The 21,006-nt window shown below is 48.3% G+C and overlaps 1 protein-coding gene across 3 annotated transcripts in view; it reads right to left on the bottom strand.

Moving 5' to 3' along the window:
• The window catches only part of LOC139228935 (multiple epidermal growth factor-like domains protein 6), a 487,750-nt gene that overhangs the window by 384,887 nt on the left and 81,857 nt on the right, over positions 1–21,006 (bottom strand). For all 3 annotated transcript variants that reach the window (XM_070860470.1, XM_070860472.1, XM_070860471.1), the window contains exon 4: positions 19,666–19,770. In XM_070860470.1, the coding sequence (XP_070716571.1) occupies positions 19,666–19,770 (105 nt within the window). The remainder of the gene's footprint in view (positions 1–19,665; positions 19,771–21,006) is intronic.

The raw sequence follows: 21,006 nt of genomic DNA, 5'->3' as shown, positions 1-21,006 counted from the left end.
ATTGGCTGCCACATTTCCTACATTACAACAGTGACTACACTCCAAAAGTATTTCATTGGCTGCAAAGGTTTGTCACGTTGAGATGTATGGTGGTCGGGAAAGGTACTATATAAATGCAAGTCTTTCTTTCTTTAAAAGGAATACTTTCTGGTTTCTGACCTAAACTCGTCCTTTGTGATCCAGACCGCACATGTTTTGCTGCCCTTGCACAGCCGAAAGTATGGTTCCGGCTTCACTTCGAAGGGTTAACTTTGGGAGTTTAGTTCTCACAAGTATGAAAATAAGGGCTGTGAGGCAGTGGGAATCACACAGTGCGAGCACTTTACGTTCCACACATTCTTGCTTCAGTCAACTCAACGTTCCGATCCCTGTTGGACAGCTGTGTTCCTTTAGATTACACGAATTACATCTTCTGTCATCCACCCCGCCAACCAGGAGACAAATAACCCCGTGAAGATATTTCCCTTCCACAATTACGACTACATTGCTGTCATCATTAGGAGTCTGGCGTTAATCGTCTTAGATTCTTGCAGACGTGGTTGTCATCATCTTTGACGGAATGTGATCTTTCAGACAGGTCTGTCCTTCCTATAAAGTGGTTGCTCAGCATCTGCCGACCAGAGCGAGTTGGGCGAAATTCATGTAAAGGCCAAAGGCCTCCTTGCCCAATGGAGGCATCTCACCCGAAGGAGCAAGAGAAGTACAGGGGCCGGCTGCTTCCTCGCCTTTCAAGAGTTGTTGTGTAGGTATTCCATGGCCTGTAGTCTGACTACACCCAGACCGTCCTCACTTGGAATACCTGTGCTCCAGCCATCCCCAAATCAGGGTCGCCCCAAGGCCATCGGCACTAATCCAACATCCAACGGGGACCGGACGAGGAAGTCAAGAAAGATTGTCCATTTTGTCTTGGACAGGTGCTGTGCTCACTAATCCGTCCATGCATTGTGTCCTTCCTCAGGGCAGATCCCAAGTCCAGTCTCACGCACAAGATCCTTGAGCTACATACTAGGGAGAGTAGCCGAGATGGTTTCCGGTTGCCTCACAGCTTTCAATCGTCAGGAGTACCTTCGCCTAGGTGGACTGAAGAGCCCCTGCTACTCCTTACCCGCACCCATTGGACACAAGAAGCCCCGCTGGACGCTAATCGAGTGTCCAGAGCTATCGCTCTGTTCTCCGCTCCCTGGGGGTGTCTGGGATAGAGCCCGAAACCTCCATTCACAGAGGCGGCACGCTACACAAAGCTAAAGGCTCACTCTGTGCTTATAAGCTACAAATAAGAAGTCCTTAAACACAGCTTCTGCTGTGCATGGTATGTGTATACACGAGTGCAGGCATGGCTGCAAGTGATTCACATACTTACACGGTTCAGTCAATATCTCCAAAATAAATGTGTTCAGCTGTGTCCGTCTGCCAGCAAGTCCGACTTAGTTTGTATCGAGTGTGTGCGATTCTCATTTGTCTGTTCACATTACTGTCTCCCTGTCTCTCAGTGTGCATGTTAGCGTCTGTGCAAGTTTATGTATTACTGAAAATCTCTTCTAGTCTTTGTCTGATTATACACAGCCATGTTAGTCCCGGTCTCTATATCTCTTTTAAAGAGCCAGCACAGGCACAATAGGCTGAATGGCCTCCTTGTGTGCTGTGTGATTCTGTGCATGAGTGTCTGTGGGTCCATGTGTTAACATGGATGTTGTCATACAAATTTACAGCTCCATGGGCTGAATGGCCTCCTTCTGTGCTGTAAATTTCTTTGATTACATCCAATTGGACATATTCTGATGAAAGGTCATCGAACTGAAACATTAACTCTGTTTCTCTCTGCACAGATGCTGCCTGACCTGCTGATTGTTTCCAGCATTTTCTGCTTTTATTCCAGCTGTACACATGTCTGTGTGTGTGTGTGTATTGGTGTCTGTCTGCTTGTGTGTGAATTTGTGTCTGTTTGTACTTACGTGTATGTGTGTGTCTGTGTATGTGTATTGTCTGTATGTGTGTGTGTCTGCATGTGTGTGTGAGTGTCTAAGTGTGTGTGAGTGTCTAAGTGTGTGTGTCTGTGTGTGAGTGTCTATGTGTGTCAGTGTCTATGTGTGTGAGTGTCTATGTGTGTCAGTGTCTATGTGTGTATGAGTGTCTAAGTGTGTGTGTATTGGTGTGTGAGTGTCTATGTGTGTGAGTGTCTATGTGTGTGAGTGTCTATGTGTGTGAGTGTCTATGTGTGTGAGTGTCTATGTGTGTGAGTGTCTATGTGTGAGCGTCTATGTAGTCTATGTGTGAGCGTGTGTGTGTGAGCGTGTGTGTGTGAGCGTGTGTGTGTGAGCGTGTGTGTGTGTGTATTGGTGTCTGTCTTTCTGCGCGGTATTCCGAGTTTAACCAGTATTGCCAGGCTGCTGTGTTTCTTGTAATAAATGAACTGACGTACAATGAACTAGGCTGTGAGGAAATAAAGAAAAATGTTGCCCTGATTAAAATCTATTGTTTGTTTTAAATGGGAAGGACAGATGTGGCCCGTGAGAAATTATACTTCAGAGTAGACTGATAAAACCATACAGGATGTTCCGTTACACAATACGGGCCAGTCAGTCCATTAAGGAATCTGAGAACATCAGAAAGTTACAATGGAACAAGGATTGGCTATCTCCCCATCCATCTCACTGCAATGCCCCTTTGAACGGCACCACAGTGAGTCAGCATTATTGACCTGCACTGACAGTATCAATGAGTTGAGATTGCTAATTCAGCATAGGCCGGGAACCAAACCCGGGACTTTCCTGGACTGTTCTTTGCCCACCATGTGGGACATTTTGACCCGGAGACTGGGTGCACTTTGCCTTGCCCCAACGCCAGCACATTTGAAGACGTGTATGGCTAGCTCTCCTCAGTGGGTAGCTGTCGTGCGACAGGGAAATGCCGAGCAGAAGGCACAGCGTCACTCTGTGCTGGATAGCCAATCACAGGCATGTTACATTTGGCCTCAGCACCACTGGGTTGGGGGAGGTGTAAAAATCATCACATGCTCCTGATCGTTCGAGAGTGATTCCTCACTCCCCAGGATGTGAGATAACGGACATGTTAAACCAAGGGTTACATTTACAGGCTATTGCTCTCGGCAAGAGAGCCTCAAAGGATGAGAATCCAGGTGCAAAGGTCAGCCTGCCCGATGCATGGTGCACGCGGATTTTTGGTCTGTAAAATGGCTCGGCATCCAAATTCCACAAACGTGTTCTCAGTCGCGTGGATGTTGGTGGCTCAGTGGGTAGCTCTCTCGCACCTCATCTGAGTCAGAAGGTCGTGGGTTCAAGTCCCATTCCAGATACTTGAGGACAAAATCTTGGCTGACACTTCAGTGCAGTGCTGAGGGAGTGCTGCACTGCCAGAGGTACCTTCTATTGGATGAAATGTTAAACCGAGGCCTCGTCTTCTCTCAGGTGGTGTTAAAAGGTCCCATGACACTATTTTGAATCTCCCTGGTGTCCTGGCAAATAGTCATCCCTCAACCAACATCACTAACACAGATTATCTAGTCATTATAAGACTGTTTGTGGGACCTTGCAGTGCGCAAATTGGCTGTCGCGTTTCCTACATTAGAACAGCTGCTAGACTTCAAAAAGTACTTAATTGGCTATAAAGCGTTTTGGGACATCCTGAGATCGTGAAAGGTGTTATATAAATGCAAGTCTTTTTTTCTCTTTGTAATATCTGTTCACTATCCTCACTGCTGATTATTCACCGACCCTCAATCAAGCAGGACGGCGTAAATTTTAGGGGCTAGATTGTTGCCGACTTTGCGACCGGGTTTTTGCTGCGATTTGACCCTCCGCGGCGAAAACCCGGTCGGCTGGATCCTCGAGTAACTTTTGGCGGCGGCGCTTCCACGTACCGCCGGGGAGAGGTGCGCCAACGTGCAACGCCGCAAATTGCGTTTGCGATCGTACTTCCGGCTCTCTCGGGACCCGCACTCTGCGCCCAGAATAGCGACAGGTCAAACCGGTCGGTGAAGACCTGCCAGCAGCGATAAGTATGAAGACCTGCAAAAAAGGTAAGTCAAAGTTTTTATTTTTGAATTCTTTTTCAGCGATTTAGTAGGTAGGGGTTTTGTGAATGTTTTTTTTTTGTTTTCCGCCCTCCCAAGGCCTCTCTCACAGCGCTATCGGCCCAGGACTAAAGTTGCCGAAATTCCCGGTTTGCACCATGAATCCTTGTGCAACTCCGATTTTTGGCGCATAATTAAAGGCCGAAAAGCAGGCCTAAAAAACGGTAGCTCAGCAAAAATGGTAATTTTGCCATAAAACTACAGAAAATCTAGCCCCTTGAAAGATTTCTTTTTCACAATCTGACTCAATTTCTGTCCCTCAACTAAAAATAGAAACCAGTTTCTGGCCACAGGAATGCAAATGTCCAACTCCAGCAATCCTCCTGCCTTCTCCAAAGAAGTTTCTGAAAGTATTCTATTGCCCCCGCCTCCTCCTGCCTGCCTGTGGTGCAGTGTTACTGAGGCAGCTCGGTAACTACCCACTCCTCCCACAGGCAGCTATTGTAGTCCACCACAGCACGAGGCACCCAAATGAAAGGAAATGGCCACGTGCAGTCCTGCCTCTGATCCACCTCATTGCATGGGGCTGATGGCATCAGGCTGTGCGACAGGAAGATGTTTTCCAGGTGCAATCAGGGGAGTTTTGGCTGCGAAATTGGTCTCTGCCAACTTGAATGGAAAAGGAAATCGGACGGGTTGTAAATCGGACTGCCGATTGGCTACGAGCCCATTACACACTACTGTCGGAGACCAATGGCGCTCCTCCTTTTGTCTTGGAGAGAGAGTTTGGGACTGATATGTCCTTACTATACAGTATAAATGCACACGAGGCCCATACTTGAGAGGTGGTCACTCTGTGACCAGTTACTTTTATTACCAAGACCTCAAGTGATGAAGGTGGGTGGAGCTTCCCTTTTTATACCTGAAAGTCCAGGTTAGGAGTGTCTCCCACAAGTGCACCCCCTTGTGGTCAATGTACTCAAGGTGTACAACTGAGGTCAGCTTATACATGGGTTACAATGATAGTTGAATACATGACATCACCTCCCCCCCAAAGTCTTATTGGGATCACAGGTTGAGTCTCTCTGGTGGTTTACGTCCCTTGTAGAGCGCCTGAGTTGGGGCTCCAGTTGTTGAGCACTGGCCTGAGTGTCTGCTGTTTGCGGTGCCTCAGGCCTGTCCGGACTGCCCACAGTACTGGGCTCTCCTCCACTTGGTTCCGGTGTTCGGTCACCTGTGGTGGAGTAAACTCTACGTCGTGTTCTTCCTCTGCTTCTTCTATGGGGTTGCTCAACCTCCTTTTAGTTTGATCCACGTGTTTATGGCAGATTTGTCCATTAGTAAGTTTAACTACCAAAACCCTATTCCCCTCTTTGGCAATCACAGTGCCTGCAAGCCATTTGGGCCCTGCAGCGTAATTAAGGACAAAAACAGGGTAATTTACATCAATACATTGCGCTCTCGCATTCCTGTCATGGTAGTCACATTGTGACTGGCGCCTGCTCTCAACAATTTCTTTCATGGTGGGGTGTATAAGGGATAACCTGGTTTTGAGCATCCTTTTCATTAGCAGCTCTGCGAGTGGAACCCCTGTGAGCGAGTGTGGTTGGGATGTATAGGCCAATAGGAGGCGTGATAAGCGGCTTTGTAGGGAACCCCCTTGGATTCTGAGCATCCCCTGTTTGATTATCTGCACTGCTCGTTCCGCCAGGCCGTTTAAGGCCGGCTTGAACGGTGCCGTTCTAACATGGTTAATTCCATTGCCTGCCATGAAGTCCTGGAATTCAGTGCTTGTGAAGCACGAGCCATTGTCGCTGACCAAGACATCCGGTAGACCATGGGCGGCGAACATTGTCCGAAGACTTTCTACCATGGCAGAGGATGTGCTTGAATTTAAAATGGCACACTCAATCCATTTGGAGTAGGCGTCTACTACAACCAAAAACATTTTTCCCATGCTAGGACCTGCGTAGTCCACATGGATGCGTGACCATGGCTTGGTGGGCCAGGACCAGGGGCTAAGGGGGGGCTTCCCTGGGTGCGTTGCCCAGCTGAGCACACGTGTTGCACCTGCGAACACAAAGTTCCAGGTCTGCATCTATCCCTGGCCACCAAACGTGTGACCTGGCAGTTGCCTTCATCATGACAATGCCCGGGTGCTCATTGTGAAGTTCTCTGATAAACACCTCTCTGCCCATGTGGGGCATGACTACTCGGTTTCCCCATAGTAGGCAATCGGCCTGAATCGAGAGTTTACCCTTGCGCCTATGAAACGGTTTAAATTCCTAAGGGCATGCCCCGTACGTGGCTGCCCAGTCCCCATTCAGGACACATTTCTTAACTAAAGACAGTAGCGGGTCTTTATTTGTCCAGACTTTAATCTGACGGGCTGTCACAGGTGAGCCTTCACTTTCGAAAGCTTCAACAGCCATGACCATCTCAGCATCTAACTCAGTTGCCCCCTCAGTGGTGGCTAGTGGGAGCCTGCTGAGTGCATCGGCGCAGTTTTCAGTGCCCGGTCTGTGCCGAATTGTGTAGTCATAGGCAGCTAACGCAAGTGCCCACCTCTGTATGCAGGCCGATGCATTCGCATTTATGGTCTTGTTGTCGGCCAAAAGGGACATTAGGGTTTGTGATCTGTCTCCAGCTCAAATTTCCTGCCAAACAGGCGATGGTGCATTTTTTTTTACTGCATATACACATGCTAGAGCTTCCTTTTCTATCATCCCATAGCCCCTTTCTGCCTGGGACAGATTTCTGGAGGCATAAGCTACCAGCTGTAACTGACCATTGGCATTCACATGCTGCAACACACACCTGACCCCATAGAACGACGCATCGCACGTTCAAACAAGTTTCTTACACGGGTCATATAACGTTAATGTTGGAGCATAACAAATTACGTGCTCTATCAAAAGCCCTTTCCTGGCTGTCCCCCCAGACCTTTGCATAGGAGCACGTTAGCGACTCTAACAGGGTGCGCAATTTGGGAAGAAAGTTAGCAAAATAGTTCAGGAGCCCCAGGAACGAACGCAGCTCCGTCGTGTTACGGGGTCTGGGTGCTCTCTGGATCGCTTCCGTTTTGGACGCAGTTGGTCTGATCCCGCCTGCTGCTACCCTCCTCCCCAGGAATTCTACCTCTGGAACTAAGAAGACACACTTCGCCTTTTTCAGTCACAGCCCTACCCGGTCCAGTCTGCGTAGCACCTCCTCCAGGTTGTGGAGGTGTTCTTCAGTATCACGACCTGTGATGAGGATGTCATCTTGAAAAACCACCGTCCTTGGAATCAACTTGAGGAGGCTTTCCATATTTCGCTGAAAGATCGCGGCGGCTGAACGAATCCCGAACGGACATCTGTTATACTCAAACAACCCCTTATGTGTCGTGATGGTGGTCAGCTTCTTCGACTCATTCGCCAGCTCCTGGGTTATGTAAGCTGAGGTCAGGTCCAATTTTGAAAAAAGTTTGCCACCGGATAGCGTCGCAAAGAGGTCCTCCGCTCTCGGTAGCGGGTACTGGTCTTGGAGTGACACCCGATTGATGGTGGCCTAGTAATCGCCACAGATCCTGACCGACCCATCTGCCTTGAGCACCGGCATGATCGGGCTCGCCCAGTCACTGAATTCGACTGGCGAGATGATGCCTTCCCTCAGCAGGCGGTCCAATTCGCCTTCTATTTTTTCCCGCATCACGTACGGCACCGCTCTGGCCTTGTGGTGTACTGGCCTGGCGTCCGGGTTTATGTGAATCACTGCCTTAGCCCCCATGAAAGTGCCGATGCCGGGTTGAAATAATGAGTCAAATTTGTCCAGGACATACGAGCATGATACTCGCTCCACAGAAGAAATTGCATTGACATCGCCCCATTTCCAGTTCATGACAGCAAGCCAACTCCTCCGCAGTAGTTCAGGACCGTTCCCCGGGACAATCCAGAGTGGCAACCTGTTCTCCGAATCTTTGTGGGTCACGACTACCGTGGCGCTGCCTAGCACCGGAATGATCTCCTTTGTATATGCCCGTAGCTGTGCGTCAATCGGCAATAATTATGGCCTCCTGGCCTTGGACACCCACAACCTTTTGAACTGTTTGATACTCATCAGGGACGGGCTGGCTCCCGTGTCTAGCTCCATTAATACTGGGATGCCATTGAGGAGCACTTTCCTCATTATCAGTGGCATCCTGGTATATGAACTGTATATGTACTCCACATGAACTCGCTGAACTTCAGCTTCCAGCGATTTCTCCCAGTATTCATTTGGCCTCGTAGGGCTTACATCGGGCCCGTCCTCCTCGTACATCAACCTGGCTGCAGGCTTCCTGCACATACGTGCCAAGTGACCGCTGACATTGCAGTTTCTGCAGGTATATTGCTGATACCTGCAAGCTCTGGCTGGGTGTTTGCCTCCACACCTCCAGCATGAGCTGGAGGCCCCGTTGTTGGAAACAAAAGGTCCATTACCAGTCAATCGTCTCTGACTGTCTCTGTAACTGTCCTTAAGCGCACCATTAACAGGTGTTGATGGCCCCATTACTGGCCGCATTGTCCATTGTCTCTGTTGAATTCCACCTTTGGGTTCGACTACATGCTGGGGCACGTCCGATTGCCCTTGTCTGCCTGGAGAACTGTGTGCCACGTTAACAATGTTGACTCCCTGGTCGTTTGCCGCATTTGAGCCAAGACTTTTGGTCATAATCATTCTGGTTTCTTCCTTCCCTGAGATAAATGTCTGGGCTTTCAGAGCCACCGCTTCCAAGGTCAAGTCTTTGGTCTCAATCAGTTTCCTGAAAACCCCAGCGTGCCCGATGCCCTCAATAAAAAAGTCTCGCAGCATCTCCGCTCTGCATGCATCTGGGAGCTTACATAGGCTCTCCAGTCGCTTGAGATTTGCCACGAAGTCTGGAACGCTTTGCCCTTCTCGCCGCCGGTGTGTGTAAAACCGGTGTCTCGCCATGTGCATGCTGCTCTCCGGTTTAAGGTGTTCCCCGATCAACTTACTGAGCTCTTCGAACATCTTGTCCGCCGGCTTCTCTGGCACTAGAAGGTCCTCCATCAGGGAGTACGTTTTGGATCCACAAACAGTCAGGAGATGAGCCCTGCGTTTATCGGCCGAATCCTGTCCCAACCATTCCTTAGTGACAAAACTTTTGCTGTAGTCTCTCAAAAAAGTCGTCCCAATCATCACCAACACAGTACCTCTCTTCTGTGCTGCTAGTTGCCATGCTCGCGTGGTTTAAATCACAGTTTCTCGTCGCCAATGATATGTCCTTGCTATACAGTATAAATGCACGAGGCCCATACTTGAGAGGTCACTCTGTGACCAGTTGCCTTTATTACCAAGACCTCAAGTGATGAAGGTGGGTGGAGCCTCCCCTTTTATACCTGAAATTCCAGGTTAGGAGTGTCTCCCACAAGTTCGCCCCTTGTGGTCAATGTTCTCAAGGTGTACAACTTAGGTCAGCTTATACATGGGTTACAATGATAGTTGAATACATGACAGGGACAGTCAGGGAAACTGGCAAAAGGAGACACAGACACAGAGAATGTGACAGAGAGATGGACTGACAGACAGAGACTAAGAGTAAGACACACACAGACAGAAAGTAAGGGACAGATAAAGAGGCAGAGAGAAAGAAGGAATCTAAACATCATCAAAATGTATCCTTTCATCACTTGTGTTCGCTATCAGCCCGGTGAAAGTGAAGCATGAATCTTCTGCCTCACTAAAAGAAAAAAGAAGTTGGCCAAATACTTTTATATTTAGCGGTCAGCCTTGGCTCAGTGCGTAGTACTCTCTCCTGAGTCAGAAGGTTGTGGGTTCAAGCCCCACTCCAGAGTCTTGAGCATATAATCTAGGCTGGCACTCCACTGCAGTACTGAGGCAATGCTGCACTGCCAGAAGTGCTGTATTTTTGATGAGACATTAAATCGAGGCCCCCTCTACCTATTCAGGGGGATACAAAAGGTCCCATGGCACTATTTGAAGAAGAGTAGGTAGTTATTTTGGTTTCCCGGCCAACATTCCTCCCTCAACATGATAAACAGATTCATAGACCATTCACTTCATTGTTGTTGTGGGATCATGCTATGCACAAACATGGCTACTCCATTTGCCTACATAACAACAGCCATTGCACTTCAGAGCAATTAACTGTCTGTGAAGCGTATTGAGGTATTTCTGAGTGACGTGATTAGGAGCTATATATAGAAGCAAACCTTTCTTCTGTTTTACTTGGGGTGATGTTGGCTATGAGGAAAGATTGGAGATGCTGGGTCTGTTTTCTTTTAGAACAGAGGAGGCTATGGGGAGACCTGATAGAGTGGATAGGAAGGACCTGTTTCCCTTGGCAGTGGGGTCAACAACCAGGAGGCATAGATTTAAAGTAATTAGGGGAGGTTTAGAGGAGATATGACGGGAAATTTCTTCACCCAGAGGGGGTCTGGAACTCACTGCCTCAAAGGGTAGTAGAGGCAGGAACCCTCCTCACATTTTAAAAGATACTTGGATGTGCACTTAAAGTGCCGTAACCTACAGGGCTACGGACCAAGAGCGGGAACGTGGGATTAGGCTGGAAAGCTCTTGGTCGGCCGGCGCGGACACGATGGGCCGAATGGTCTCCTTCCGTGCTGTAGGTTTTTATGATTCGATGTTCAACAACAACAACTTGCATTTATAGAACGCCTTTAAGGTACATAAACATGCAAAGGTACATCACAGGGGCCTGAGGAAAAGTGGACGCCAAGCCAAGGAAGGAGCATGAGGAGAGACGACCAAAAGCTTTGTCCAAGAGGTGGGTTGTAAAGATGACCTTATTTGGGGCGTATTCGGAGGTCGATGGTTGGATAGCAGGATTACATAGCAGCTGAGGTTTAGTGAATGCCAGCTTTTAGCTACAACACCGATGTTAGGTGGCACAATAAAATATACGGCTGTTGAATCAACAAAGTCAACAGGAGCATGAGACAAGTCCTGTTCGAAATGTAATCATCTGAATAGGAGCACGCTGATAAAAGTATCGGCTGTAATAAAAACAGAAAATGCTGGGAATCTCAGCAGCTCAGGCAGTATCTGTGTAGAAGAAGCTGAGTTAACGTTTCAGGTCCTCAGATTCAGCTTCCTCTCCACAGATGCTGCCTGAGCCACTGAGATTTCCAGCATTTTCTGCTTTTATTTTAGATTCCAGCATCCGCAGTATTTTGCTTTTGTAAAGTACCGGCAGTATCTGGTTTCTTCAGCAACTGTAGCACTGTGGTGTCGCTGTTTTACATCATTATTGAGGTACCTTGGTGATGGTTCGAGGCTCTTGGCGTGGGACAGACCGAGGTTAACAGTGTGGATCAGCACCGAGGTTAATGGTGTGGGACAGACCGAGGTTAACAGTGTGGATCAGCACCGAGGTTAATGGTGTGGGACAGACCGAGGTTAACAGTGTGGATCAGCACCGAGGTTAATGGTGTGGGACAGACCGAGGTTAACATCAGTAGAAGAACAGATGAGGTAAATCAAGAAGCAGTGGTTAGGTGACATTTTAGTTGGGTCCTAACTCGCACCAAGTCCCGCTCACCCATCACCCTCTGTGCTCGCTGACCTACATTGGCTCCCGGTTAAGCAACGCCTCGATTTTAAAATTCTCATCCTTGTTTTCAAATCCCTCCATGGCCTCGCCCCTCCCTATCTTTGTAACCTCCTCCAGCCCTACAAATCTCCGAGATCTCTGCGCTCCTCCAATTCTGGCCTCTTGCGCAGCCCCGATTATAGTCGCTCCACCAAAGGTGGCCCCAAGCTCTGGAATTCCCTCCCTAAAACCTCTCCGCCTCTCTATCTCTCTCTCCTCCTTTAAGACATTCCTTAAAACCTAGCTCTTTGACCCAGCTTTTGGTCACCTGTCCTAATATCTCCTTATGTGGCTCGGTGTCAAATTTTGTCTGATTATGTTAAAGGCGCTATATAAATGCAAGTTGTTGTTGTTTTTAAAGCCTGCAGACCATTGGGGTGGGGGGGGAGGGGCAGGGAGGTGAGATAGGATTGAAGGAGGTGAGGAGTTCCATAGCTTAAATGAGTTTGGGGCTCATTTTAACCAGCAAGGAACAGACGGAATCGATTCGGACACTGGCTTTACACCCCACCCGATTTTACTCTCCAGTGACTTCAATAGATAGTAAAATCGGGAAGGGTGTAAAATCGGCATTCAACCCAATCCCGTCAAGTTCCTGCCGGGCTGCTTAGGTTAACGTTACCCCCTCACCACACTGAGGTTGCAGGGAGGAAGTTATACCCAGAGACTTCTCTAAATGGATCTTTTTCAGGCACTACACCAGTAATCAGTCATTCTTTCAACACCTTCCCTTAAAAAAAGACAGGGTTGGATAAATGCCCATATGTGCTTATGGAGGCTTATATCTTTGTGTAATGGGCAATCCGAGTGGTGCCCAAACCAACATTAACAAATCCACATTAAATTCACGGGACCTTCAATTGGCCTCAAACCGTCAGCTCGGTCGCTGCTCACACGCACTGGTCGATGAGATGGCGGCATTGGCATGTGTGCAGTGACATCATCGCGGCATTGACGTGTGCGTAGTGACATCATCGCGGCATTGGCGTGTGCGTAGTGACATCATCGCGGCATTGGCGTGTGCGCAGTGACATCATTGTGGCATTGGTGTGTGCGTAGTGACATCATCGCGGCATTGACGTGTGCGCAGTGACATCATTGTGGCATTGCCGTGTGCGTAGTGACATCATCGCGGCATTGGTGTGTGTGCATTGACATCATCGCGGCATTGACGTGTGCGCAGTGACATCATTGTGGCATTGGCGTGTGCGTAGTGACATCATCGCGGCATTGACGTGTGCGCAGTGACATCATTGTGGCATTGCCGTGTGCGTAGTGACATCATCGCGGCATTGGCGTGTGCGTAGTGACATAATTGCGGCATTGGTGTGTGCGTAGTGACATCATCGCGGCATTAGCATGTGCATAGTGACATAATTGGGGCATTGACGTGTGCGCAGTGACATCATTGCGGCATTGGCGTGTGCGTAGTGACATCGCGGCATTAGCGTGTGCGTAGTGACATCATTGGGGCATTGACGTGTGCGCACTGACATCACTGCGGCATTGGCGTGTGTGCAGTGACATCATCGCGGCATTGACGCGTGCGCAGTGACATCATTGCGGCATTGGCGTGTGCGTAGTGACTTCATTGCGGCATTGGCGTGTGCATAGTGACATCATTGCGGCATTGACGCGTGCGCAGTGACATCATTGCGGCATTGACGTGTGCGTAGTGACATCAAGCATTGAACGGAATTGGGAAACAAAACGGGGGGGGGGGGGGGGGGAAATCAGTATCTGGTCCTCAGAATTCAGGAGCATTTATCATTTGTGCAGATCCAGCTCAGCCACTCCAGCCACGGGTTTTGCATCTTCGCCGGCATCTGGAATGTGTGAGAAATTTGAACCTCTGTTTTCCGATTGCCGGTGTGACTGGGCCATTATTTCAAGAAAGCTCAGACTCGTGCTTTGGAGTCCCCTTTCGTAAAGCTCTGCTTGAAGTCTCCTGCTCCCTGTGGCTATATAATTAACTTACAGGCAGGCCTCAACAGCTATGTCCTGAACTCTGGCATATCCAGCTGTCTTTCATTATCTCTCCCAAATAGCCATCCCAAGCCCAGCACCCTCCATTGTACAGAGAGTCACCGACTCAAACTCAAAGCCAAGGGTCTGTCGTCTCTTCAGGCCATTTCTCATGAGGCATCTGCTCACAGAAGCATACGGCTCAGGAAGAGGCCATTTGCTCCATCGAGCCTGTGCCGGCTCTTTATAAGAGCGATCCAATTTGACCCACTCCCCTGCTCCTACCCCACAGCCCTGAAAATGTTTCCTTTTCTAATTTATATCCAATACCCTTTTGAAAGTTACTATTGCATCACCCATTTCAGGCCGTGCATTTCCGATCATACCAACTCACTGCTTAAAGAAATTATCCTCATCTCCCCGCCCTGGTTCTTTTGCCAATGATGTTAAATCTGTGTCCTCTGGTTACTGACTCTCCCGCTAGTGGAAACAGCTTCTCCTCCTCACTCCATCCTCTCTGCGCTGAAATCAAGGCTCACCCTACAATCCCCCGCCAAACATGTTCTTTTCCAGGGACTCCAAACTCCTCACCCGTGTCATTCTTCCTTTTTGCTTCTGCACTCTACGGGCCAAGATTGGTGCCACCACCTGGCACACGAGAACAGAGGTGCGAGGGTACACTGCCAGCTCCCTCCCTGGATACGCTAGCTCGGAGATGTTGCGGCCTCCTGCATTGCCTTCAACAACAGCCTGCATTTATATAGCGCCTTTAACATAGAAAAATGTTCCAAGGCGCTTCACAGTAGTATTGTCAGTCAGAATTTGACACCCAACCACATAAAGAGATATTCTGACATTTGGTCAAAGATGTAGAAACAAAGAAACATAGAAACTAGGTGCAGGAGCAGGCCATTTGGCCCTTCGAGCCTGCACCACCATTCAATATGATCATGGCTGATCATGCATTTCAGTACCCCATTCCTGCTTTCTCTCCATAACCCTTGATCCCTTTAGCCGTAAGGGCCACATCTAACTCCCTTTTAAATATATCTAACGAACTGGCCTCAACAACTTTGTGGTACAGAATTCCACAGGTTCACAATTCTCTGAGTGAAGAAGTTTCTCCTCATCTCGGTCCTAAATGGCTTATCCTGAAGACTGTGACCCCTGGTTCTAGACTTCCCCAGCATCGGGAACATTCTTCCTGCACCTAACCTGTCCAATCCCGTCAGAATTTTATATGTTTCTATGAGATCCCCTCTCATTCTTCTAAATTCCAGTGAATATAAGCCTAGTCGATTCAGTCTTTCTTCATATGTCAGTCCTGCCATCCCGGGAATCAGTCTGGTAAACCTTCGCTGCACTCCCTCAATAACAAGAATGTCCTTCCTCAGATTAGGAGATCAAAACTGAACACAATATTCAAGGTGTGGCCTCACCAAGGCCCTGTACAACTACAGTAAGACAGCCCTCCTCCTATACTCAAATCCCCTAGCTATGAAGGCCAGCATGCCATGTAGGTTTTAAGGAGTGTCTTAAAGGAGGAGAAAGAAGTAGAGAGGCGGAGAGGTTCAGGGAGGTGATTCCAGAGCTGAGGGCCTAGGCAGCTGGATACCCGGCCGTCAATGGTGGAGCAAAGGAAATCGAGGATGTGCAAGAGGTCAGAATTGGAGGAGTGGAGGGTTGTAGGGCTGGAGGAGGTTACAGAGGTAGGGCGGGACGAGGCCATGAAGGGATTTGAACACAAGAATGAGAGTTTTGGACGAGTTCAGGTTCACGTAGGTGGAAGGTGGGAGGCCGGCCAAAAGAGCTTTGGAAAGGTCATTGTGAGAGGGCGTGGGAGCGGGTATCCATTGTCGTCCCGCCAATCTGAGAAAAGTGAGCAATGGAGGAGGGGAGTGAACTGAGAGAAAACTAACGGGGAGAACCAATAGCCTTTGAATTTGAGTAATTACACTGAAGAAATTAAGGTTTAATCTCATCGCACTGGGCTGTGGGGCACTCCTCTCGTGAAGGACACAGTGTAACTGCTTCACAAGTCCATGGTCAAGCCCTTTCATTTCGAGCCACTGAAGCAGACTCTTACTGAGCTCCTTGAGCATTAACCTGATAACTGGCACCATGATTATCCCCTCCAAACATGTGCTTCACCATAGCTCGAAGCAGAGCAAGTTCAAAGACCAGGAAGGTGGGATTTTCAGACTGCTTGATAATTATGAGACTGAGGGGTGTATTCGCATTGTGTCTTTAGGAGAAGGAAGTCTCACTCCTTCGCTTGTGAGAAACCCCCAGACTGTGGGAGTGGCTTCATCCCGCAGCTGGGGAGGGATGCCTGCCCTTGGAATAAAGAAATCGCAAACCCCGAGTATTAAGTTCAGGTTTTGCTGGGAGTGCTACGACAGTAGTTTAGGGGTTATGTTGCTGGACTCAAAATCCAGAGAACCTGAGTTCAAATCCCACCGGGGTAGTCTGAGAATTTGAATTCAGTTTACCAAAAAAAATCTGGGAATAAAAATCAGTAAAAGTGACTATGAAGCTGCTGGATTGTCGTATTAACCCCAACTGGTTCACGAATATCCTTGCTGTGGCTCAGTGGGTAGCACTCGCGCCTCTCAGTCAGAAGGTTGTGAGATCAAATCCCACGCCAGGAACTTGAGCACATAAATCTAGGCTGACACTCCCAGTGCAGTACTGAGGGAGCGCTGCACTGTCGGAGGTGCCATCTTTCAGATAAGACGTTAAACCGAGGCCCCGTTTGCTCTCTCAGGTGGACGTAAAAGATCCCACGGCACTATTTCGAAGAAGAGCAGGGGAGTTATCCCTGGTGTCCTGGCCAAAATCTATCCCTCAATCAACATAACAAAAACAGATTATCTGGTCATTATCACATTGCTGTTTGTGGGAGCTTGCTGTGCGCAAATTGGCTGCCCGCGTTTCTCACATTACAACAGTGACTACACTCCAAAAGTATTTCATTGGCTGTAAAGCGCTTTGAGATGTCCGGTGGTCGTGAAAGGCGCTATATAAATGCAAGTCTTTCTTTTCCTTCTTTAAGGAAGGAAACGTGTTGTCCTTACCTACACGTGACTCCAGTCCCACACACCAACGTGGTTGGCTCTTAAGTAGCCGAGCATGTCACTCAGTTGTATCAAAACCTCACCCAGTTCAAGAAGGCCCACCACCTCAGGGCAACGAGGGGATTGGCAATAAATGCCAGCCTTGCCCAACAATGCCCACATGGCGAGAATGAAGAAAAGAAACAGAATAAACAGCTCCCATTTCTGGTGGAGGTCGTATCCTTCGTGCTGCTCACAAATTCATCGGATCAGGAAAGAAACTGTGAGGGAATCCTGTTGACTGTTGTTCACAGGAGCCGTGCCAAATGTTCCCCAAGCAGCAGCCAGCACTCAAACCCATTACAGAATTACTCAATGAGCTTACTGCTCAATGCCAGTTATTACGGCTTAAAAATAACAGGTTTTAACCAGGTTACCAGGCCTCAAATTGCAGGATAAGTGGCACAAAAGAACACCTTTTAGGAATAGCGGGATAATGCTCCAGATTCAATTGGGGCTCAATTACAGTGCAGCTTATTGGTGCTGCTAAAGTTGCGGTTCAGACGCGGTGTCGGGTTCGTGATCTGACAGCGCAGTCTGGATCTGAATGTTAGAGTGTGCCTTATGTTACCGGGTGCTTTAATTAGGGGTGTGACTTGTACTAACTTTACTGTTGCAGCGAGAGATCGGGGCCCAGGAGCGTCGTGATCGGAGCCCAGGAGAGGCGAGGGCCCAGGGGCAGCACAGGCCAGCCCACACTGTGATCTATGGATAGTAGGAGCATGTGTGTGCACTGGGCCCATGCAGCAGAGCTTGGTCTCCAGTCGTCTTGGTTAACCCTGGTCACTGGATCAAGGCCTAGCTCTGTCAAGCCCGTGTGGTGGCTGGTGTGCAACGGCCACCCCACGTTAAGAGAATCCACGCACAGGAATCTTCCACCCTTCAGGATGTAGTTCGGAATCTGGAATATTAGGTCCTTCATTGAAACACGTGTGAACTCATCCCTTTTTGGTGTGTAAGTGGGCCATCCTCGATGGGAGGGACTGCCTAATACTAATACTATTGCACCAAATTATCTGCACCTTCTCCACGAGCGATGCGTCTGCTGCCCACCACGGAATCCTTTATCATTTCTGCTGCATGGCCGGGGTCCAATTCTCAGGAAATTATTGCAGTCCTCGGGGGGGAGGCGGGAAGACAGTGATAAACTGCTCTTTTGTTTCACTGTCTATAGCAAATTGCTTCTGGTGAGGGGACAGTGATGTTAATGTTATACTGGGGCTACTTGGTTTCCCAGGACAGGCAGTGCCATGGCAACAGAGTGGGTGACTCACTGCACGCTGAACATCCCTTCTCCTGGGCTTGGCTGCAATGGCTCAGCCGATGCTGAACTTAGAGGGGATATGATTGAAGTTTTTCCAAAGTTGGGGGGGGGGTGGGAGGGGAGACTGGATGCAGTCCAGTTAGATAGATGTTTGAAATGAATAGAGATGGTCGGAGAGAGGTCATGACTATAGTCTGTTGGCAAGTAGGTTGGATAGCTCAGGGGGCGCTGCAGATAACTGTCGTGTCCTATGGCCGTTCAGGCTAAGATCAGCCAATCCAGCACAGGCCATAGATCGGCCCTGCTCCATGTGGCTCAGATGCAGTAACTTCACCGTTGAGCTACGGGAAGCCACCAACTATGAGTGAATATCAAATATCGTCCTGCACCCCCAACGCTTCCATTCCCTGTCTCATTCCACTTGCAGAACATCCGGGCAATGCTGGCCACACCCCCTTTCCACTTCCCACACTACCAAGCTTGGAACAGGAGTAGGCCATACGGCCCCTCGAGCCTGCTCCGCCATTCAATAAGATCATGGCTGATCTGATCATGGACTCAGCTCCACTTCCCTGTCCGCTCCCCATAACCCCTTATCCCTTTATCGTTTAAGAAACTGTCTATTTCTGTCTTAAATTTATTCAATGTCCCAACTTCCACAGCTCTGTGAGGCAGCGAATTCCACAGATTTACAATCCTTTGAGAGAAGAAATTTCTCCTCATCTCTCTTTTAAATGGGTGGCCCCTTATTCTCAGATCATGCCCTCTAGTTCTAATCTCCCCCATCAGTGGAAACATCCTCTCTGCATCCACCTGGTCAAGCCCCCTCATAATCTTATACATTTCGATAAGATCACCTCTCATTCTTCTGAATTCCAATGAGTGGAGGCCCAACCTACTCAACCTTTCCTCATAAGTCAACCTCCTCATCCCCGGAATCAACCGTGAACCTTCTCTGAACTGCATCCAAAGCAAGTATATCCTTTCGTAAATATGGAAACCAAAACTGAACGCAGTATTCCAGATGTGGCCTCACCAATACCTTGTATAGCTGTAGCAAGACTTCCCTGCTTTTATACTCCATCCCCTTTGCAATAAAGCCAAGATTCCATTGGCCTTCCTGATCACTTGCTGTACCTGCATAATTGGCCATTCAGAGGTGATGTCAGGAAGCACTTCTTCACACAAAAGGTAGTGGAAATCTGGAACTCTCTCCCACAAAAGGCTATTGAGGCTGGGGGTCAATTGAAATTTGCAAAACAGATTTTTGTTAGGCAAGGGCATTAAAGATAACAGAACCACGGCGAGTAGATGGAGTTTGCATACAGATCAGCCTTGATCTAATGGAAAGGTGGAACTAGCTTGAGGGGTTGAATGGCCAACTCCCATTCCTATTCTTATGCTCCCATGACCAGCAGCTCACAGTCTAGAGATGAAGTTTACTGAGTTGATTGAAACAGTCACGTAATTGCGTGGAATATTATTCACCTCCTTCAGTGGGCTGAGACATTTCCACGAGTTCAAAATCTCTCCTTGATTTAAATTTCCGAGACGCAGTCTTCTGTCACCAACCTACGTACACTCCTGTCCCTCACCCCCAGCAACATAAAACTGTTACACCAAAAGTACAAATCCAACATGTGAAATGGAACAGGGATGTTAAGGAGCTACTCACCGTATTGGCAACGGGGTCCTTGGAAGCCCTGTGGGCAGTGACATAGCTGGGACATTCCCTCGATGCACTTGCCACCATTAAAGCACACTCCATAACTGCAAACGGCTGTAACAGAGAGTCAGAGAGAGAGAGATCTCCCGTTAGGCAAACCCATCAAATCTGAATAGCACCCACTTCATTTTTTATATTAACTTTAGCTTTTAATTGGGATTCCGTTCGCAATGCTCAGTGTGGTAAAAGGGATTAAAGTCCGCCAGTGTTTTATCTTTTAAGAAGAGGCCACAAAACTGTCTGTTTTGAAGCACCTTAGGACATGTCACTATGTTAAATACAAGTTGTTACTGTTGTTAGCTCAGCCCTGAAAAGGATTCTACAATAGATCAATTTATGGAGTTATTCTGAAGTCCAGCTAATTGGATGAGGTACTACTCTGAAACATGCAGATGCCCACGTAGCCCGAGTGAAATAAAGGTATAAAGAGAGGGGCGCTAGAATAAATATTACAGAATTCGACAAGAGCTGTCTCCCGCTTGTGCTCGGAACCTGTGGCACGGTGAATTCTCCGGTAATTCGTTTTACCGTATCCCAAATAAATGAATAATTATGAATAGTTATCATTGTTCTTGCATAGTTATTGGTAATAATAGTTATCATTGTATATGCATAGATATTGGTAATAATAGTTATCATTGTATATGCGTTGTTAGTGGTAATAATAGTTAGCATTGTATGCTTAATTCCTACGAAAGCTGATAAATGCCTTTGAACCCTATTATCTTGTGGAATAACATAAGCTTATAAGAACATCACTTCTCTAACCGTCGCCGAGCTACAGTAAACAAGGAGGGAGCTGGCAGAATGTCCTCGCACATCTGTTCTCATGTACCAGGTGGTAGCATCAAGCTTGGCTTTCAATACCGCCTCAAGTGCGCCAGTGCAGCCTTCGGCTGCCTAAGGAAAAGAGTGTTTGAAGACTAGGCCCTCAAAACTGCCACCAAGCTCATGGTCTACAGGGCTATAGTAACACCTGCCCACTTGTATGGCTCAGAAACATGGACCATGTACAGTAGACACCTCAAGTCACTGGAAAAATATTACCAACGATGTCTCCACAAGATCCTGCAAAACCCCTGGGAGGACAGATGCACCAATGTTAGCTCCTCGACCAGGCCAACATTCCCAGCATCAAAGCACTGACCACACTTGATCAGCTCCGCTGGGCAGGCCACATAGCCCGCATGCCAGACACGAGACTCCCAAAGCAAACGCTCTACACGGAGCTCCTTCATGGCAAATGAGCCAAAGGTGGGCAGCGGAAACATTACAAGGACACCCTTCAAA

The sequence above is a fragment of the Pristiophorus japonicus genome, chromosome 18 (assembly GCF_044704955.1).
Source record: "Pristiophorus japonicus isolate sPriJap1 chromosome 18, sPriJap1.hap1, whole genome shotgun sequence".
Lineage (NCBI taxonomy): Eukaryota > Metazoa > Chordata > Chondrichthyes > Pristiophoridae > Pristiophorus > Pristiophorus japonicus.
Note: the sequence above shows the minus strand (reverse complement) of the source record. Positions and strands in the feature narration are given on the sequence as shown.